The sequence below is a fragment of the Sphaerodactylus townsendi genome, linkage group LG04, assembly GCF_021028975.2.
Source record: "Sphaerodactylus townsendi isolate TG3544 linkage group LG04, MPM_Stown_v2.3, whole genome shotgun sequence".
NCBI classification, from domain to species: domain Eukaryota; kingdom Metazoa; phylum Chordata; class Lepidosauria; order Squamata; family Sphaerodactylidae; genus Sphaerodactylus; species Sphaerodactylus townsendi.
This window is the reverse complement of record NC_059428.1, coordinates 22456609-22478991: the sequence shown is the minus strand read 5'-3', so window position 1 is coordinate 22478991 and position 22383 is coordinate 22456609. Positions and strand designations below refer to the sequence as shown.

General features: G+C 45.9%; 1 protein-coding gene across 1 annotated transcript in view; it reads right to left on the bottom strand.

Moving 5' to 3' along the window:
* ARHGAP42 (Rho GTPase activating protein 42) overlaps window positions 1-17689 on the bottom strand; it is a 205236-nt gene extending 187547 nt beyond the window's left edge. The window contains exon 1 of the mRNA XM_048494223.1: window positions 17274-17689. Within this exon, the coding sequence (XP_048350180.1) occupies window positions 17274-17427 (154 nt within the window). The 5' untranslated portion in view covers window positions 17428-17689. The remainder of the gene's footprint in view (window positions 1-17273) is intronic.
* Between the last annotated feature and the right edge of the window lie 4694 nt (window positions 17690-22383).

Here is a 22383-nt window from a genome sequence, read left to right as displayed (position 1 = left end):
ACAATGTACTGTTAAAACAGAGTTGCAGGAAACTCATACTAAATTAAAAATCAGTAGCACATCTCTAAAAAAAATGGTTTTATGTGAATTTATTGAAGCTTACCTATAATTCACCACAAAATGCTAGCATAGAGAAGTCAGAATAACCTCTAAAACTAGTTTCTAGTTTGTGAAGGCACATTAGAAAAGCATATAATTTCCTGAAATGATAAAAAATGCACACTCTTTCAAGACCCAACAACTGACATCATCCATCAATTTCATGAAATTCAAGCAAAATCAATACATGGTTTCTTGGGACTTGGCTGTTTATGAATGCTCGCTCACTTTATACACCTCAAAATAAATACAAAATCAAGAGTCGTGCATTACACATTCAGACTACCATCTTGAAGACATAGGTTCATATTCCCTCTCTGTCATGGAAGCTTGCTTGGTGACCTTGGAAAAGTCATACAGTGGGATTTTTTTTAATTAATTTTTTTAAAAATAGCAAAAATTAGTTATCGCTAAAGACTGGGTCACCGTAGACAAATGGAACTTCCATATCCACAAGCAGTATACCTTTAATTACCAGACAGTAGATTTCCATGCCTTGCCAAATTACTCATCTTTCTCCCCACTGTACAATCAACTACCTCCAAGAGATTTTATCTGCTATTTGGATTTAATCAGAGATTCTACAGTGCTGAACTCAATTCTGGGGAAAAATTCCATTTAGAATCAGATTTTCTCAAGAGGAAGGAATATAATTGTAAATACACAGCATCATGTCAAATAAGCTTACCTATTTGGTAGCTAGTCAATTGAGAAGAAAATAAACTTAAACTAAATAAGCAAAAAGTGAGGATCAATTTTATTTGTTTTATATAGCTGTATATTTAACATCTTCAAAGCGTTTATTTTCTCAGGGAATCCCAGCAGGCTGTTCTTCTACAAAGAGAAAACAAAGAAATCCTTTCAATCACAAGAAGTAGGTAGTATAGTTGATGAAAAGAAACCTACACTGCAAAGAACAGATAAAAGCAGAAAATCATGTTGAATTAATCACAATTGAAAAGTGCCAGGTTGCCACAACAATTCCCAGTCTATAAATCCCCCAGAAAAACTGTACAGGCTGAGTACAAAAAAATAGCATTCACAAAATAACTACTTTCTTATGAACAGCAGTTATTTATCTTATTCGCATCAGGCAAAGTATTCAGCAAAGCACAAACAGTACTCTCGTAAAGCAGATAAAAACTTATTCTGTAAAGGTCTGACTACAAAATATTTATTAATTTTTCAAAATCCCCAGTTAAAGGTGAAGATGTAGATTGATTGTACCTAGCTGCCATTGATCAAGATTTGCATCGTTTTCATTTCCTAAACTCAGTACTGACCAAAGGCAGAATTGCTACAGACTTTTAAAAAATCTTGAGCCAGTTTTTGAATGCAGGCAATTTTTCCCATCCATCCCCATTTTCACAAGCAATTTCTTCCCTCTCCTTCCCAGTGCTGACCCTGTTTTCACATTATACATTCACCAGTGCCAACCATGGTTAAGGCACCCAACCAGTTGCAGTGTGGTTTGCAAGGGAATCACAGTTTCAGCAGAAAAAGAGAAAGTACTCCAGAAGGCTAAAGGACACGAACAGAGAGCAAAAAATGCTGGATGAGGCCAGAAGTTGCCTGACCCTCCTAAGGGAACCAAAACATGTCTCCTCCTCATGAGTGAGGATAAGGAGTGCAACTGGAATGGACACATCTGGTGTCCATTCAGAGGCAATAATACACAGAACAGGAAGCAGAAAAGGAAGCAAAAAAGAAATATCCTGATAAATAACCAAAGACTGTGAGCTGAAGAGGTTTTCACCTTTCAGTGTGACACCTTTCAGGGTGCAATAACCCACCAGCCATCCAGATCAACTTCAATTCAATGTACTTAACGGTGGCAGAGAAGATGATTTTCCTGTTGTTACCACCATCTCCTGGGCTTGTGGGCCGAATGGCACCTTTGGGCAGATTCAGCATGGAGTTTCTACTACTGGCTCGAGGATTAGAACTTACTTGGCTCCGTTGGACAATCTCCACCAGCGCGCCTCATGCCCCACCCTCAGTGAATGTAGATATGGCAGAAAACAGTGTTAATAAACAACGGAACATCACTTTAGGCTTCAAAACAGGGAATGAAGTCATGGCATTCTAGAAATTTTCAAATCTCTGTGGCAAAAAATACAGACGTTTGGAAATTCCTAAAGCATCATGCTGGCAATTTAGAACAGGAAGTGACATCCTGGCAGTGTCTGCTACTCCCCTCCCCCCAACCAATACTCCTAGGGGCTGTCAGCCAAGGGCATCTCCAACTGGTACTCTAGTCCTCCTCTAAGCCACATTTAGAATGTAATGAGGGCGTCACCTGGCAAAGCTGACCCTGCCCGTTGGAAATGTGCAAAGCAATATCTGGCCCATTCTGCATGGGCCAATAAAAGCGGGGGGAAAGCAAGTTATATGAACCAGCCCTTGCCCCGGCATCTTCGCACAGCTGACTGTCCCATGGACAGCCAGCACATTGGCTGGGGAGCACGCTTTTGCATGAAGGCACTTTCCCACCATCCCCTGCCAGCCTTTTTTTCTCCTGCCTGCACAACTTCACAGGCAGGCAGGACCAACCCCCACCCCCACCCCAGACTATGATACAGCCTGTTTCCCTGTGTGGTTCCACAGATGGGAGCTGGGGAAGGGGTTTTGGAGAATCACGTTATGTGCGATTCTCTTGTTTTAACATGGCTCAAAGCTCGGCCACAGCTGCGAACCGTGTTAAAACAAGAGAATCGCACATAACACAATTGCCGAAAAACACGGGTTGGGGGTAAAACGCAGAGCGGATCTGCATTACCATCCAGGTTTTTTACTGGGTTTGTCCCGGTTTAATTGGGCCATGTGGAAAGGGCCTCTGTTAACTTCATTTATGAAGTTTCACAAGGCTGTAAAGATAGAGTATTTGTGCATTCTGTATTCTAAACAAGGAAATAGTTTGCCATGTATGTTTTGATCTCTGAGTTCCGCAGTAGAGTGACAAAGGATCAAACAGTTTAGAAACAGTGAAACTCTGGAGAAAAGGCCATCTACCTTCTGGTGGTATCTGAAGAAGTTGATGTTAAGATGCCTCCTGGAACTGCTACAGTCAAGATCTCCAAATTCAATTAGTATTGTGTGTAATTATGTGCATTATATATAATTATAGGGTTGTCAGGCAGGAGATGGGGGGAGGTGGGAATTTACTGGGGGAGTATAATCAGGGCAATGCTCCAGAACTCACCAAACAACTCTATGGCTTCCATAGTTTATTTTAATTTATTTATGCCCCGCTCTCCCTGCTATAGTTTTGGGCAAAGTGTTAGAGAAGTGCTGCCAGAGAGACACCATCGCTTCCATGACACTCCAGAAGTTGTATCATCACACAGAGATGACAATCATGCTCCTCCCACCCTTTGGCCACTCTGTTTCCCCCTGCCGATGAGCTGAGCATAGATGGACAATGACAAAAATTCCCTGTAGTCTCCTGACATAAGTGGGCAAATGATAATCCCATATATAAACAAATGTGTTGAACGGGGATAATATTTTATAGACCCTGGAGGATTTTCCTGTTCCCATAACAGGTCCCCTGCCTCTTGCAATCAAACTCCAGCAAAGAGAAGGAACAATTCACTCACTTCAGAATTATATGAAACTCCACCCAAAGACAACTTCTCACTATAAATCTGTTTTCAAATGGTTAACATCAAGTGCAGAAACTTCAAATATATGCAGCATATTTTCAAGTAGGGATATACTAGGCCACCAAATAAAACACATTATTAAATTATCCATATGTACATAACAGGCATTTGATCAAATATCTGTTAAGCAGGAAGGTCAGCTACTGGAAACAGTTTACCAGCAGCGTTGCAGAAGTCTGGAAAAGGCATTTTGAAAGGTATCTCGCCCATCCACGGAAAAATACAAAGATCCCTTTCATTTGCTAGGAAATATACCCATCATCGCCATCTGAGTTGAATTTTTCTTAATTCTTTAATTATTTGCTTAACATATCTCGTCTTATTCTTAAGTAAAGGGGCAATACGCATTTCCGACTTTTGTCAAATTCAAGGAATTGCAGCTAAAATTGCACTTTATGTCATCAACTATGAATTCTTTCTACTGCTGCCCCTTCACAGAAAAACGAACATCTTTTTTTTTAATCCTTTGAAGAAAGAAATGCGTTTTTGGCATGAATCTTCAAGGGACTCAAAGCAGAGCTTTGTATGCTGCAAAGGTCTCAAATTTCAAACAAACAAAAACAGCATGACAAAAGCTGGAATCTGCATTTCTGCGCCAAGCTAAACTTTCCCCTAGCACAACTGAACCGTGTGTTACCACGTGGACTTCCAGTGAATAGGCCTCATCAGGTAACAGCACCTGTGGGACTTCAGCCTAGCTTTTTTTAGACCTCTTGACAACTACCTCACACGTGGGACTTCAGCCTAGCCCTCTTTAGACCACCTCACAATTGCCTCATATTCAGGGCCAAACTATGAGTGATGATGGGCACAAGCTCACCCTGTGGCTGCTGACACCTTTTTAAAATCATGTGTAGTTCTTTAAAAATTGCTGAGAGACATTGGGCAGATGACACTGTGGCATCAGGGGCTTTCATTCCCTTTCTGGAACTTTTTCAAGGGCCCAAATGGCTGTTTCTGTACCTGAAAAAAATATGGGAGGGGGATGACACGATCTTCTGGAGGCCACCGTGCCATGTGCCCAATCTGGATTAGGGCCTTGTAGTTTTTAAAGGATCACAAAGGCTTTTAATATGACATTGGTCACAGGATGGGCCCATGCACCACTTGTGGACTGGGTCTCTGTCACAACGATCTGGCTATCACTGAGTAGATGCTCTTGCTGCTGCCGCTGTATTGGACAACTCCAAAATATAAAACCCCCTTAACCAAAAATGACGTGGGGTGGACCTCAGACTCCACAGTAGGGACTACTGTCTTCCATAGACTGCCAAGCTCTCACTCAGTGATAACAACAATATTTGATCAGCTCTGCCCAAACGCTACAAGAAGTACATACTTACAAGATTTACGACAGGAGCTATTCTCCTGTGACCTCTACCACCAACAGTGTACTCTGGCAACCAAACTAGTCAATACATGGAACTGGAGACCTGTGCATGCTTCATGTGAACACATGAAATACTAGCCCTCTGCCCATGATCTCTGAGTACTGGCCAAATGCAAGGAGAGGGACAGCAGGCCTAAATACGCTGCCCTTGTCTTTGTACAACCACCAGATCACCTGCTCATGCAAGCACACGGAGGGAGTATCTGTACTTATGCTTCGTCCCAGCAGTCAGGGATCTTGTTTCGCTAACACTACAGATCATGGGGAAGGAGCATATGCACAGACAATTCCTCTGTATGTAGGCACAAGCTGAAATCACAAGGAAGCAAAAGTCAAGGCCGGCATATTCATTCTTCCTCTCTATATGTTTGTAGGGGTCAGGTGTACAGGACTACTGAGTCAGTCCACTTGACAGACCATCAAGGACAGAGTTATCTGCTCTGACTAGAGACCACTCACCAGAGCCTCAGGCCATGAAGTTTCACATCACCTACTACTCGATCCTTTTAGCTAAAGATACTGGGGATTGAATCAGGGACTTTCTACATACAAAACAGATCCTCTGTCATTGAGCCATAAAGACAGAGCCAAACCATTGATTTATCAAGGTTACTATCATCTGCTCCAACCAGCAGTGGCTCTTCATGTTCTTAGATAGATGCCAATACAGGTATCTGAATTTTGCACATCATCTACTACCTAAGCCTTTTAACTGGAAGTGCCAGGAATTGAATCCAAGTCCATGCATGCCCAGCAGATGTTCTGGCACTCAGCTTCACCTCCTTCTTCCTTTGATCATGTTGGATATGCAGACCTTCTGCTCCACTGCATGTCATAAGTGGAGAGTGACAGAAAAGAAACAGCTGGACACATTGGGACACTGTGGAAAAAATATCCAAAGCACTCAAAGACTATGGCCAATTATGCACATGGTGTCCACTGCACAATGGGGGCGAATGTCCATCATGCCAAGATTTCTTGTACAGACATATTTCCTCAAGTCCTGCTTTCACTTTCCATTTTCTCTGCAGCAAACACCACCAATTCTAACATAATTTTAATTGGCTTCGCTGCTACAGCAGGGCAGATTTGCCAGTAAGCACACCTCTACCTGGACATCTTCTCTCTGACCACAGCCAGCCTACCTAGCCCCACCCTTCCCACTCCCTCGCACTGCCATCCACACCCTCTCCCCCCACCCTCTCCCCCATTCCCTGTTGTCTGCTGCCTCGAATCACAAAAAAGAAGCTCACTCGCATGGGCTTACCCAAAACACACCGGAAGAGTTCTCTGCAGAAAAGCTCCATGAAAGGCGTGAGTGTCTCCTTGCATGTAAACAGAGAAATGCAAGGAGAGTCCACTGCACAGAGAAGAGCCCTGAGGTAAGCATTCCATACATAATGGGCCTGTATTTCTATTGTTTGCCACATCACTCAGATTTGCTCATCAGTTACCTAGAAACCTTAATAAATTAACTAAGATAAGTCAACACAAAACTCAGTGACAAGCAAAATCTCAGTAGAAGAAAAGTAAAATCATTTCTTTCGCAGCTTTGCTGCAAACACTGTTTTGTTAACTCTGGACCTTGAAATATGCCATAGTAAGATTAGAGGCCAGCCATAATAAAGTAACCCACTATTTTCCCACTCTAATAGGCTAAAACCAAGCAACTTCAGTTTAATTACTAACTCTAAACTTCCCTCCGAAGCACGATGAGTCTCAGGACTCACCGCAGAGAAACCATTTAAGATGCTTCACAAAACAAGTGTATGAAACAGGGACCTGATTTCAGAGATCTTGCTTTGGGACTTCAAAAAATGCAGAAAAATCAGGAGTCTGCATTCTTTGTTTATGCCAGGGGAGCAAAAAAAATTGCAAGGCGGAAAAGGGGGGCTTTCTCACTGTCCCACACACAAGGTACTGTGTACAATGCAGATTTTGCATTCTCCTCCATCACATTTCTTTTTCCTGTGGAAAGGGTAGGAGAGGAGTGGCTGAAATGAAAGACAACCTTCTTCTTTGAGTAGCCTAATTGCTACTCAAGAAGGCAATGGAGTCTTCTGCCATATGAAAATTTCAACATCCTGGTAGGCACTTAAGCCAGAACTCATTTTGTAAATCGTTCAGAAGGATTTCAAGATTGTGTTTCAAGGTTTTGTGCAAGAGCTTGAGAAAGACAATAGCACTTTAAAGTCCCTTTTTAAAATGGATGGCTGGCAAACAACCCACGCAGCCCTCTTTGAAAGGACAAAACAGTCTGATGCATGGAGGGAAGGAAGAGCTTCCTCTGAACTCGGCAAATTTCTCGGGCCCAGCCTGAGAAACAAAAAACAGTAAAACTTCCCTTATGCAAAAGGCTGTGAAAGTAAACAAATTCCAGAGAACCGTGAGAAATATGTTTCTCTTCCAAGCATGCATTTCACTGTATTTTTAATAGTAACAAGAGACGAATATTCATATGTGAACTGAAGTTTAAGCTCTATCGAATCAGTCAGCATGCTTAGAATAGAAGGTGATTTGAACAAGGACGACAGAAAGAAAAGGGGGGGCTTGCAGAAAGGTTGAATAATTTTTTTGAAGTTGTGCTCCATTTTTCTTGGATTCAAGATGGCTTATCAATGGCACAACAGTGTCCAAAATGCATAACATAATATTAAAAAGAAATACACTGTATTGGAACTCGTACATACACATGCTGAAGTGCCCCCCAACACAAAACACATATTTTAAGAAGAGAAGAAGAGTTTGGATTTATATCCCCCCTTTCTCTCCCATAAGGAGACTCAAAGTGGCTTACAATCTCCTTTCCCTCCCCCCCCCCACAACAAACACCCTATGAGGTGGGTGGGGCTGAGAGAGCTCCAAAGAACTGTGACTATCCCAAGGTCACCCAGCTGGCATGTGTTTCTCTAACACTACATACTTCACCAGATAAGCCTCCACAGCTCAAGTGGAAGTGGGGAATCAAATCCAATTCTCCAGATTAGAACGCACCTGCTTTTAACCGCTATACCATGCTGGCCCATAGGGACAACTTTGCAGTCACTCCTCTGCAATGTCAATCCCATGTACAATTTAGTGACTGAAAATTCTTCAGGGTTGCAGCTTATGCTACTTAGCAAGTTATCGTATATGAAACTATTACGTTACAAGAGAATTACTATTACTACATAAGCTAGAAGACCTGGCCTTTTTCTCCTCTGCCAGTTCTCTGCTCTCTGGCTCTGCTCTCTCAACCACAATCTCTTCCTCTTTGGTCTCACCAAGACCCTTCCAACCAAGACAGCATCCAAAGCTGAGGGGACTTACTTTGTATGGACCTCCATGATGTTATATGGACCTCCATGTAGTGATGCCAACGTAAAGGTGGAGGGGCTGGAGAGTTCCCAGAATTACAGGTGATCTCCAGACTACAGATTGCTTATTAGTTATACACATAAAGCATTTATTCAATTTCTCCTGGATAAAATGGCTACTTTAGAAGGTGGATGTTACACCATACAGCCCCATATACCCTAAAAATAGAGTCCACTCCCTCTGAGGCAGCCAAAGCTTGCCCATGGAAAGTGGGGAGTGTATTGCCCCGGGCAGGCGCTGGTGCAGGGACATGGCGGGGGTGTTCCGGGGCGGGGTGGGGGTGTGGCAGGGACGTAGGACATATGCATGCCCCAGGCGCAGATCCCCCTCGCTTTGGCCCTGCTCCTGAGCCCCACCCTCTCAGGCCTCACCCTCCAAGTGTTTCTGAACCCAGAGTTGGTAACATTAGCCAAACGGCAGCCAAAATCCTAGAAGACCACATTTCAAGTTTTTGCCTGCCATTTTCGGTAGATAGACACCATATAACATCATGGAGGTCCACTATCTTAGAAAGGCAGTTCTACACAATGTACTAAAAGTCATAATGCCCCCTCCCTTTTCCGAGCATTGGATGAATGTCATTTCACCCAGCAGCCTTGGAAGAACTATAAGCAGCCCTACCTCAAATCATCAGCAATCAAAGCCAAAAATAATACTATATAAACTACAGACCTATTTCAAAAGCTGCCTTGGACAGATTTTTGAGAGTACAGGATATAAATATTTTCAGCAGAGAAGTATCACAGGCATGCGAACACTGCTAAGTATAAAAGTAATATTTTTAAGTACAAGGCAACTTTTTATAGTTGGAGTATTTCTGTCATGCTCTGAAATATGTCTCCAGTCCATCTATTTTTTTTAAATCTCTGTCTCCAGTGATGTTGTTTCAAAGCTCCAACCTAATGAAGAATTATGGGTATAGCAGAATGCTGCACAGAAAATGGCAGCTTAACTAAGGCCCTTTCTGCACGGGTCAATTACCCAGGTTGGTGGGAAGCTTCACACGGATCTTGATCCTAACATGGATCCATTCCGCGTTTTCCCCGCAACCCGGGTTTTTCAAGAATCGCATTATGTGCAATTCTTTTGTTTTAACACGCCTCATAGCCACAACCACACAATTCTCGAAAAACCCTTCCCCAGTTCCTATCGTATTTCCGCGCAGGGGAAATGGGCCATATAATGGCCCGGGGGGGGGGGGGGGCAGTCCTTCGCAGGCAGGCAGGGAAGAACAAAAATGCAGGCAGGGAAGAAAAAAGACACTCCTTTGTGCAAAGGCGCGCACACTAGGTGACGCGCTGCGAAGGGGCCGGGGCAAGGACAGGTTCATGTAACCCACCTTTCCCCTGCTTTTATTGGCCTGTGCAGAAAGGCCTAAGAGTCAAGTCCCAAACAATTCAGCAAGTTCCATGATCAAAGATCTCAGAATTTCTTTTAGTACTTTCATCAGACATCAGGGGCCCAAGTGAAAGTGTGTGAAACACACCCTAATGCTGTTTGATCAATCTGGGACGACTCCCACTGGGATTCGCTCTTTCTTCCAATATGGAAACATGTAAGTACCAATATTGACACCAGGGTGCTTCCCCTAACTAGATAAACTGAGACTCCGCAGGGCAGTGTCAAATCAAGAAAGTGGTACCAGGGAGTCTTAAAGGTCTGTCTCCCCTTACTGTGCAGTTCCAGTCTGATAGGTCTTTGTATATTCAGAGACTGGAGCTCCCACCATTTTTACAAGGTGATCATGGAATGCCCAGTATCTCTGGATTGCTCTTGATCCAGCCATTCCTGAGGTTTTTTTTGTTTTGTAAATGTAAAGTTCATAAGCAATGGGAATGAAAAAATGCAAGTAGCCATACAGGTGCATCAAAAAATGATTTTGGTGTCAACTGAAACCCAGCAATATACAATCTACAACACCTTATGATCACTCGAAAAGACAGCATGGTTAAGAGCAGGTAGACTCGAATCTGGAGAACCAAGTTTGATTCCCCACTCCTCCACATGAGCGGCAAAGTCTCATCTGATGAAAAAGATTTCCCCACTCCTACATTCCTGCTGGTTGGCCTTGGGCCTGTCACAGTTCTCTTAGAACTCTCTCAGCTCCACCTACTTCACAAGGTGTCTGTTGTGGGTAGAGGAAGGGAAAGAAGTTTGTAAGCCTCTTTAAGTCTCTTTACAGGAGGGAAAGGAGGTATAGAGTCAAACTCTGCTGCTGCTGCTTCTACACTTCCGGTACTTGATTTTAAACCTGTTACAAACTGTAGTCTTGGGGTTTTCAATCATGGTCTGAAATATATCTCTCTTTTTGTTGTTTTGAATATCCAAAGTTTAAAAAAAAATTGAGGACTTTAACAGCTTTTTACCATTTGGAACATGTTTACTGGTCCTGGTAAAAGGCATTAAGCTACTGGTTTAAATGAGCCAAGGTATTCAATAGACTGGCTACTCTCCCATAACAGTTCAGAATTGTACCTTTAGGCTTACAAAATTGTCAACAACTGTATGTGGCCCTTCAAAAAGCAAAGCAAAGCGCTGACAGTCAAATTATCAGCTTATTCAAATGTTGGTTTCAGTTTTTCTGCACCAAAAAATGAAGTAATATCAGACTGCTGGATGCTACACTCATTCAGTCTGAAGAAAAGATAACAAAAGCACCTCACCAAAACCCCTCCCCCACAAGCATTCCTTCCAGAAGTTCAGATGCTGTTCATGAAAATACATTAATATCTCTGCAGCTAAGACCAAAATCTATGATCCAAAGAAATACAAAAATATTTCATTTTGGGTGGTCGTCATTATTATTTTGTGATCAAAATGCAGGTGCCCAAATGGCCATGTTTAAATCAATCCAGGCAACAACTCAACAAACCATATTAGATAAAAATAAAGACAGAGAGTCTGAGAGAGCTGTGAGAGAAGCCGTCAGAAAGTGTCAGAGGCCCCTTCCGCACACGCAAAATAATGCGTTTTCAAATCACTTTCACAACTGTTTGCAAGAGGATCTTGCTATTCCGCACAGCTTCAAAGAGCACTGAAAGCAGTTTGAAAGTGCATTATTCTGCATGTGCGGAATGAGCCAGAGTGAATTGATGTTGAGTGAAGTCCTTAAAGTATTTGTTACTTCAGTTTAATTCATTTTGTTTTGTAAATATTTTGCTTGAAACCTTGAAGTTACCTATCAGTTATAAATAAAATCTAATTTTAGATTAAAAACATTAGAATCTCCCCCCCCCCCCCCCATTTTCCCTAGGACCACATTTGCCATCAACTTTGTCTTATAAGCTCGTACACACTACCAAAAGGAGATAAGGGTTTTTTAAAATTATACTCAGGGTAGTAACTACCATATGCAAAAGTATTAAGGGAACAAATGTTAGTTGGCATTTGTTGTGACCCGCCCTTATATTCATTTGGAACTATATCCTAATGCGGAAGCATACAATTTCCTTGACTGCTGCACCTCAACTGACCATACTAACATCTTTTTTCTGAGACAGAATATAGTGCCATATAATTTAGAAAATTCAATCAACAGCCAATTCTACATGAGGTATGAGAGGGAACGATGAAGGAACAACTCAATTATTCTCCTCCAAAAAGCCTGCTATAATAATGATCTGCCTTTCCCTCATTGGTTGGCTTTTGGAGGGCCAAATAGAGGTTTTATGTGGCCCAGAAGCTGACAGTGAATGAATGAATTTTACTTATTTCATCTATACCCGACCCTTCACCCAACAGATACCCAGAGCAGCATACATCTCCCCCACCATCTTATCTACACAACAACCCTGTGAAATAAGTTAGGCTGAGAGTGTTTGACTGGACCAAGGCCCCCCCAGTAAGCTTCTGTGGAAGGGTTGAGATGTGAATCTGGTTTTCCCAGAAGCTGGTCTGGAACTAGCCACAACACCACACTGGCTTTTGATCATAGATCTTCGCTGGTATACCTGAAGCTGCCTCATACTAAGTTAGACCACTGGACTACCAAGGCCTGCTTTATTTACTTTAACTGGCAGCAGCTATAGGGGGTCTCAGGAAAAGGCCTTTCACAGCACCTCCTACTGATCCTTTTCTCTGGGGATACCGGGAACTGAACCTGGAATCTTCCTCATTCAAAGCAGCTGGTCTGCCACTGAGTCATGACCTCTATTCCAAATTAAAGCAATGTGAACACCCAGAAAGAAGCTTCTCCAGATTGCCACCGGACTACAACACAAAGAAGCATCTTGTCTTTCAGTCACCCGCCCCACAGTCCCAAACAAGAACACAACCGTGGCATTTACTGCACTGATCTCCCTCTGCCAACTCGTTCCCTCAGTTCCAACTTAATAACAGTAATTGTATAAATTACGCAACAAATTAGGGGTGGAAAGGTAACAGCTGAACATTAAGAAATGTTTTTTACAGTAAGAATACTGAATGGTGGAACTGGATGTCTAGGAAGGTGAGCTCCCCCTTACTGTCAGTCTTCAAGCAGCTGTTGGATGAACATTGTCAGGGATGCTTTAGGCTGATCTGCCTCAAGCAGTGGGTTGGACTAAATGGCCTGTATGGACCCTTCCAACTCTATGGTTATATAAACATGATACTGGCAGGTTCAGGTTTTCACTTCAGCTCCACTACAACCTGTGCAAAGCAGCCAGCAGGCTTAGTTTGCGTATAGAGGACCGTATTCCTCACAGATGCCAGATATCATGGTGGTGAGCTAGCTAAGCCCATATAGCTGCTTAGCATAGGTTGAAGAACATTTAAGAACGAGACAGTAAGCTTGTGTGAGAGCTCTTCTGTCTCACCATGAAAAGCAGGCCCTAGAACACCTCAGCAGAGTGTGCAAAGAGACTTTGACAGACATAAGGCAAAGACAGCAGTTCTAATAGTTTCTTTCGTGGCTGCCAAGCTGTTGACAGAAGGGTTGTTCACATTGCACACTGGCAACCCTGTTCCCTCTTAGATTAGAAATGAGCAAATGTTCCTCAACACTGACTGCAGTCAATTCAAGGACGTGCATACTGCGTGCGTATGCGGCAGCGCGCAAGATGCATGCAAGGCGTGCCGATAGCGTCGCGTCAGCGATAATGGTATGTATGTAAGTCGCGTGCAAGGCGTGTAAAGTGCCATCAGGCTGCAGACAACTATTAGCAACCCAGTAGGGTTTTCAGGGCAAAAGAGGTGGTTTCTGCATAGCAACCCTAGTATTCCTTGGTGGTCTCCCATCCAAGTATCAACTACGGCTGACCCTACTTAGCTTCTAACATCTGACAAGATTAGGCCATCCAGGTCATATTGTACCTGAAATTATACAACTACTCAGAACTTAGAAGAGAAGAACAGAAGAGTTTGGATTTATACCCTGTTTTTCTGAAACGTTAGGAGTTTCACAGTGGCTTACACTCATTTTCCCATCTTCTCCTCACAACATACACCTTGTGGGGTACGTGAGGAACTGAGAGAGTTCTGAGAGAACTGTAACTGGTCCCAGGTCACTCAGCAGGCTTTATGTGGAGGAGTGGGGAAACAAACCTGGTTCTCAAGATAAGAGTCCACTGCTCTTAATCACTACACCATATTGGCTTTCAATCAACAGGCCAGACTGTACTTTAAAGTCCATTCCTACTAACAACACATGTCTCACAAATTATTCAGTTGTTCAAGATTATTCAAAATGATTCAATACACGTCTCACAAACTATTCAGTATGCATCCAAAGTGAAGACTGGACAACCATTTAGAAGACAACATAGTCATTCAACACCAGTTTGTTCATATCCGTTCCCTATTTCCTTTGCTGCTCTCATTCCTCACTTCCCTCTCCCGCTTTTGAGACCCATTTTAACTAAGGCTACTTGGTAAAATAATAATGCAAATGATGCTAATCTATAAATCATTCATTGTGCTTACTGTCAACACAAAACTGGAGGATTAATAATTACTGCCACTGATGCAGAGGTGGATTAATTCAAGGGTGACTGTAACATCTGATCACAGTTATTCAAAACCTGCTATTTTGCTAACAAACAATTATCTTCTTTTATAGAGGAAAAACTCACTTGATAGTCTAGCACATTATAACCAGGTTCTCACAAATCTCAAAAGAATGCCGAATTTCAAGCAACACATCGAATTATTTCAAAGGAACTGGCCACAGATTGTTATCTAAGCTGACCAAAAAACACTGGAGACATGTAGCAAATTTTGCACACATTACAGCTTTACTAATTATTATTATTATTATTATTTATTAGGTTTATAGACCACCCTCCCCCGGAGGGCTCAGGGCGGTGAAAGAAAAACAAATGGCAACACAATCTCCTAACACTGAACAGACAGCATTCAAAAGGCAAATGAAAAAGGTATTGCCATCAATATACCGGGTCACAAGGAAAGCCACAGGTTAAAACAAACAACTTCCTGTGCCTTCTTCAGATAAATTATAATAAAATTGAGAACTGAGGAGTCAAACCATAAGCAAGGCAATGTCCAAAGTTGTATATGAATCTAGGAAAATACAAAGAAACAAAATCACATCGTTCTTGGTTCATGGTTCCAGCAATTTATTTAAGGATGAATGAAATTACTGGAAGCAAACATCATATTATGATGGATAAAACCAATAGCCTCATGAACACTCAAAAGCTACTGGGAAGCTCAGCCAAACCCTTTGGTGGCAGGATGTGGCATTAGCCTGCAGCTTCCTTTCTGGTGGCATGAAGAACAGAAACTGCAACGCCCACCGGCAAGTCCTCCATAGGACTTACAGGACTTACACCATCCAGGAGTTTGGAGCCCTGGCCCGAAACATCAGCTCTGCCTCGGAAACACCCTGGCCTGCTCCCCCACGCTGGTATCCAATCGGGATGTCAGCGCAGACCTGCCATGGCCCAAACCTCTGTGTTTTGCGGCGGTGGAGCTGAGCAGCGGGTGGCAACCAGCATTTCTGTCTCCTCCACCTGGTTAAGTGTCCCAAGGAGGGCAAACACACTGGCACAAGGTTGCTCAGCTGTTAAGACTGCCAAATCACTTATCTATTAAAGTCAGCACTGACTGCTCTGTCTGTCAAGGGCTCTCTCAAGTTTCAGGCTGGGAAGTTTCACATCACTTACCACTAGGCCCTTTTAACTGGAGTTCTTCCTTATACCAGGAAGTATTTTGAGAAAGGCAGGTTTGAGAAACTTTTCACACAACTGTGCTTTTAAGTAGCTACTCTGCTTTTCGTGCCCTCAAATAGTGTTGTCACAGAAGGTCGCATGTTGGATTTGAACCAGGAGGACCTGACCAACTCCCCTTTCATCCATGGTATTTAAACTGAACGGGATTTTTTTGAGGACCAAATGGCACAATCTCACATACACCATTCTGAGTTTAGTGGAGAAAGAAGGTTTAAGAACTTAAAAGTTTTCACAAGTCAACAACAAATGAAAAGTTATGGTTCTTTGTGGTGGTTTGCAAAGAGCCATCAAGTTGCAGCCAACTTATGGTGACCCTGGATTTTCAAGTCAAGAGATGTTCAGAGGTGGTCTGCCATTGGCTGCCTCTGTATAGTGACCATGCACTTTCTATGAGATCTCTCATCCACATCCCTGGTAGGGCTATCCTCGCTTAACTTCTGCAGTCTGGTGAGATTGGACCCGGCTAGGCCACGGGTGTAAAGTATTGTCAAGTTGCAGCTGATTTCTGGAGACCCAATAGGGTTTTCAAGGCAAGAGACTAAGAGAAGAGGTCACAGTCACCTCCTGCGTGACTCTGGTATCCATACCCTGGTCTTAAAATTAGAAGATGCATCCTCCTTCAGTGGAAGGACTTCCTAGTATGGATTATTGTACAGCATCAAGGGGGTGTGCTCCAGATGTATTAGCAAGCTGCAGCAAATCATGACTCTCTAGATCACAGGTGTCAAACTCGCAGCCCTCCAGATGTTATGGACTACAGTTCCCATCATCCCCTGCCATAACATCTGGAGGGGCGCGAGATTGACACCTATGCTCTAGATCTTCATCAATACATGCATATATCGTGGGTTCACATATCCGTTCCAATATATGCTTGGTTACAAATAAGCCCCACTGCCAAAAAATCAAAGTTCATTTTTAAAAAAGAGCAAGGTAATTTTACTGACTAGTCATATACAATTAAATACAATAGCTGCAACTGAAATAAGCGCATAGCACTTCCCTGTTAGAAGAGGAAACTTGGGGGAGAGACCAGGATAAGCTTTTTAATTTCACCTGACCTATCTATTGTTTATGGGTGGATTTTCTCTCGTGGGCTGCTCTGACCCAAAAAAGCAAGCGTCAGAGTAACCCTCCGTAGTTACACCAAGCAACTCTACGGCGAACTGAGCCCAGGATGCTGCAATCCTGGGCACGTTTACCTAGGGGTAAGCCCCATTTCACACCATCCGAAAGTTAAAACGAGGCGGAAACAACGGCAACAGAAGTGCGTGCCTAAGATCGTGCCATCCGAAAAGGGCCTGTATTTAGCAAAGGCGCAGATTGAAGGGCGGCCCCAAAGCAAACGAGTTCAATGACATTTCACCCATCGTCTCTTTCCCACAAACGCACGCAACCCCTCCGAGGCACGCACGTCTGCAAGAGCGCGTCATTTCTCCCTCCCAGGATCCGGCGACCGACCCGCCCGCAATGCCGAGAAACTTTCTGGCTGCCAGAAGGGGAGCCCTTTCCCTGGCTCCATTCAAACAAAAGAACAGCTCCTTATTATTATTATCCTCCCCCCCCTCCCAGCCAGCGGGCCCCCCGACTCACTCCGGAGGGCGCCGATCAGCAGGCTGCCGTCCTTGATGAGCTCCTTGATGAACTTGTTGGTCCTCTCCAACTCCACTTCGTGGCATTTCAGCCTCTCCCTGAAATCCGGACTGTCCAAGTAGGAATCGCTGAACTCCAGAGTCGGCAGCCCCATGGCAGCCAGCCCGGGCAAAGACACAAACGGGGCGCCTTCTCCGATCCCCAAAAGGGGGTTTGCTCCCGACGGCTTTGCCCCGACGGCGCCTCCGCAAGCGGCTGTCAGCCGGTTACATGGTCCGGCCAGGCGGGCATCGCCTGCAGGGCAGGATCCACGTTGCTCCGCTGCTCCTCCGGGCTGGTCCCTTTGCTCCCCAGCCCGCCAGCTGCGCGATCCCTCGGAGCCACCCCAGCCGCGGCCGAGCAAACTCTCCTCCCAGGTCAACATGCAGACACGCCGGCGGGAGGAGGAGGAGGGAGGCGAGCGCAAGGGGAGGGCGCGCATCGCCCCGTCCGATCCAATCAGCGCGCGGTATATATATATATATACACACGTTTGGGAGTTGCTTCTGTGTGATTTTGGGAAGGAGGGGAGTGTCCAAAGCGCGCAAACGTGTTGCGCAAATGCGACTCCCCAAACTTGCATTGAAAGCTTAGCCTGTTTGGAGAAGTCAGTTGTTTTTTAGTGGCCCAAAAGTTGAGACCTGGAATGGGACATATGCACACCCTGGAATGGTTTTTAATATGAATGTTTGTCGGGGGTTGCATATGTGTTTTTTCGTTGCAGAGTTGCCATCAAGCAAAAAAGAAAAATTCAAAACAATACAGGAAGCCACACAGGCTGATGTGGAAACATACAATGAATGTGTTTATTTTGTCGTGTATATAGTTTGTTTGGTTGCCAGATCAACCTTTGTGGCTCCCTGCAGAGTTGTAATCACCAGAAATGGATTGTTTGGGTAAGCTTTGCTACACCATCGGAAAGCAGGCAATTAGCATGCTCTTCCAGTACAGGCAAAGGATAAAATTGAGAGACGGTGGTGGATTCTGCACAGCATATGTATAACGGATTGTAGTTGTTATAAAGGAACCTGTTTTTCTTCTTCCCATTTACATGTGTGCCCCTCATCCATTCAGCAAGCAATTGCCGCCAATCTGGGTTGCTTTCGCGCCTTTGCACAGAAATGCCTTTTTTTAATTTCTTGCAACACAAAGCAGTGTGCAGGCATACAGAAATGAACCCCCGCAGCCATGCCGCCGGATTGTAGGTGCACTAACGCACCCAGCAGCGTGGTAGAACGTTGGGCCGCTAACGACCTGGCGACCTTGCCGATCGCATCGACACCACTCCTCATCCCCATGGCGAGTCACGGGTGTGAACTGGTTCTGACTCAATCACCGGTACGCCCGAGGGACAATGCGTCTTGCCCCCAGGTGAGGATTGAGCTCAAACGCTGTGACGCTCCTCTCTCCCTTAGCGTGAAGCCAGATGAGATCATGCATCACTATGATGATCTCCCGAATTCTCCCGCTTCTCCGAACTACCCGGTCAACTCCCTCCTACTGCGCCCCCAATAGGATAGCGCAATAAAAGGTGCCAGGAACAGCCAGGCGGGAGACTTCGCTAGGAACACGGACCTCGGTGCTCCCGCTGGCAGCGATCCTCCGCCAGATGTTTATCTCGCTGCGTCGTCTGGTTCTTCACGCTTGACGCGTGGGTGACTACTGGCTGGTGCTTCAAACCGGGAATCCCTCGAACCTCCACCCTGCTTCACCCGTCGCCGCAGAAGAACAGCGATACCGAAGTCCGCTGGATCGGCGATCCGGGGACCACTGTTTAGAATATCGCTTCTGTCCCTCTGGATCGGCGCGATCCAGAGACACGCTGGCGATCGAGACACTACTCTCGTCCGGACGGAACACCGGTGGTATGGGGAGCTTGCAAAAGCAGGGCTTATGACAAGCACGCTGACGAACTCGAAAGCGTTTAGCGAATCTTGACGGGTCCTCCTCGTAAAGAGAAGGAGCTGCGCATAAAATTGGTTGAGGAGATTGAAGCTCAGTGTCCATGGTATTTGCCAGAGGGGACGGTGAAGATCTTAAGGAACTGGGGAAAACATCGAGCGTTTCTTGGCACAGAGCACCGGCAGCGCACGATAATACGCTGCTACTGACGTGGAGACAATGTTTTGTAAGCCATCGGCCTGCCGAGACCTGTAAAATATATACACCCCTTGCTGTAGGTAAGCCATCTTCGATCTTTCACAGCCGAATTTCAGCTCGAATTTTCTCTATCCACTCAAATTGACTTCGTCCTCCTTCTGCCCTCGGCCTCTTCACCCATTTCCTTAAACTTCCTCATGGGCTCAGCCTCCCCTTGTTCTCGCTTTCATTTTCCGGCCACTGTGACCTCACAGCGCCATCGTAATGGCGCTGGTTTCAAACTCGCGAGAACGTGATAGCCAATGCATCTGCAGAAAGAGAAAACCCCACGGAAGACGATGCCGATTCTTGCATTGTGCCCCCCGTCCACTTCATTGGTGATACTCGAGGGGTGGGGCGGCGCCAACCGCGGTTGTCGAAAGCAATCACTTAAACTATAACATCCTTACCGATATTCAAACCGTCAATGCGGACGTAGTGCGTTATCATCCGGTACTGCGGAGAGGCATGCTGGTGGCCATCGCGAAGGAACCACCTAATGGTTCTATATGACTGGAAGACCACCTTCGTGATGCCCTGAGCCCTGCACAATTTGTGGTCTGGGAAAGGAGTTCGCCAGTAGTGCTTCAACAGAGGCCACCTCTGGCGCCTACACCGCCAACTTTTCACGGTTTCGATTCTTTTTTGCTTGTCCCAGCGCATGCGAGATTTGTCGCCTGCGCAGAGGCCGCATCTCACGATTCGCGTACTGAGGTGCGTCTTATAAAGGCGTTTGTCCAAAGTCTTTAATGCGGCCAGCCGGCCCAGAGTTTCTCCTCCATTAGGCAAAACCACAAAAGGGCTATGCCGCATTTGTGAAGACAGGCTCCAGGGGCGCTCAAGAGGCAGGTGAATGGCGAGGGAGGCCCAAGCGAGGCTCCTCATCGCCTGCGCCAAAAGAGAGCGGCTTCCGCGAGGATGCCGCTATAGAGCAATCACGCGGGCCTGGGCAAAATCCTGAACTGGCCGACATGCTTAAAGACTTTGCCGGGACATCGGGTCCCTCATTACAAGCTGGCCTCTCCCGCCAGTAGTGCACTTTCTCCTTGGCGGGAGACAGTCTCAGGATGACTGCTTTCAACTGCGGCAGAACCGGACGCTTCGAAGTGCTAAAAGGGGCAGCCGGTGGGGCTCTGCACGGCCCTCGATGGAGGAGGGTCCCTCCCCCAGGAGGGAGAAGGCCGCACCACAAAACCGGTGCCCACGCTTGCCAGAAGGGCTTTCCATTGGAGAAAGCGACTGCCCGTCGGGAAACTCCGGCGAGGCGTCTTCCCCAACCCAGGACCAAGGAGAGTACTAGAGCGAACCCAGCGCCAAGGCCCTGCCAAAACTCACCCCTCTGCGTGGTTCATATCTCGTTCAGCATGCACCCAGCCTATCTCCTTCAAGTTCCCCCGCGATGGTTCTCGTGCCGCCTCTAAACCCAGGTATGGCGCAGCCTGTCATCACGGGACTATTGGGCTGGTGCTGCCAGAAACCTCGCCGGGCTGAACGAGGGACTGTTCCATTCCGGAGTGATGATGGAAGCTCCGCGCGCAAGGACCCATCCATCTCCCCAGGTCTGGACAAACATCCCCACAGGAGCTGCTCCGGCGGGCCAGCTGCCAAGGGCTCAGCTGATTCTCTCTTACTTACATCGCTGCCTCCGGGCTGCCGACCCAATAAAGGCTTTCTACGAGCCCCAGCAACCAACATAGGCGCAGTTTCACACCACCGTCGCTGGCGATTGGAGGCATGCTATCGGGGAGCTCCACGTCCATATCTGGAGCTGCGCCATAGAAGGATGTAAGTTCAAGGATGCCTGTGGCCTGTGGACACCGGGGCGCTTGATGTGCCACCGTCTATCAGAGCAGCCGAGTGGCTCCGACCAGTGGCTTGACTGAAGACTTGCCAGGGTGACATCTGGGGAGGTGGGGAGACAAATGCAGCGAGATGGAGCCGATCCGGGCATCTTCGACTCGGTCAACAGCGCCCAGAGAGACTTCGGCGGTAGCTCACAGTCCCTGCCCATTATTTAGGTCCACATCGTAATCGTCTGGGAAGGGACCTCATGAGTCCAGGTCAAAACGACTCTGGTCTGGGACGGAGGTAAAGCCGTCTGAATCGTTGATCCCAATCTTGCCCCTCCCGAAGCCTACTTCTGGTCGCGGAAAACCCTGTTTCCCTCTCCTCCCTCTTCTCCTCCCTTTCTGTTTTTTCGACTCCAGTAAAGGCATGGAAGGAGACGGGTGGCTATTATTCTGGCCCCTCCCCTGGGATTAAATCTGGGCCGTCGCCCTGATATCATCGGGCGCAAGCACTGTCAGGACAGGCCCCAGTTTAAAAAGTGCTGGGCTGCCTTCATTATGCTCCCCTAATACCCACAAGGGGTTGGCTGCAAACACCAGATCCTCTCTTCATACGATTTGGGTGGGTGGTGGTGCTTTGCCACTTCGGCCGAAGCAGCCTCCATAGAGGAGCGGTCACCGGCGAAGGCGGCAATTCCCTCGAGATAGTCGATCACAGAATTTAGCGTCATCTTAGCTTCACTGCATTAGCCGCCAAGGTCGCGGTAAGTGCAACTCCCTTTGCAAAGAAACCCCCCCCCCTTCCTCCTTTTCCCTTTGTGTGTAATGCGGGGAATTTGCCTCTAGTGCCAGATTGCTTCGTTCCCCGGATGCCCATCGATCCCCCAAAGAGTTAATGCCAAAGCCCCCCCCCTTTGTGTTGCTGATTAAGCATGCATGCCCACAATCCCCCCAGGACCCGGGCCTGTTCACTCCTCGGTACCGGACCGTTCGACCAGCCAGACGCACTTCTGATGACTCTGAAACCGAATTCACCACCTGTGGGTGTACACCTCCTGCCCCTCCCTGTCGTAAACAACAACTAAAGAAAGAGGGTGTAAATTTAAGGAGGGTTGCATTAAGCAACCTTCACAGGCTGCAAAACA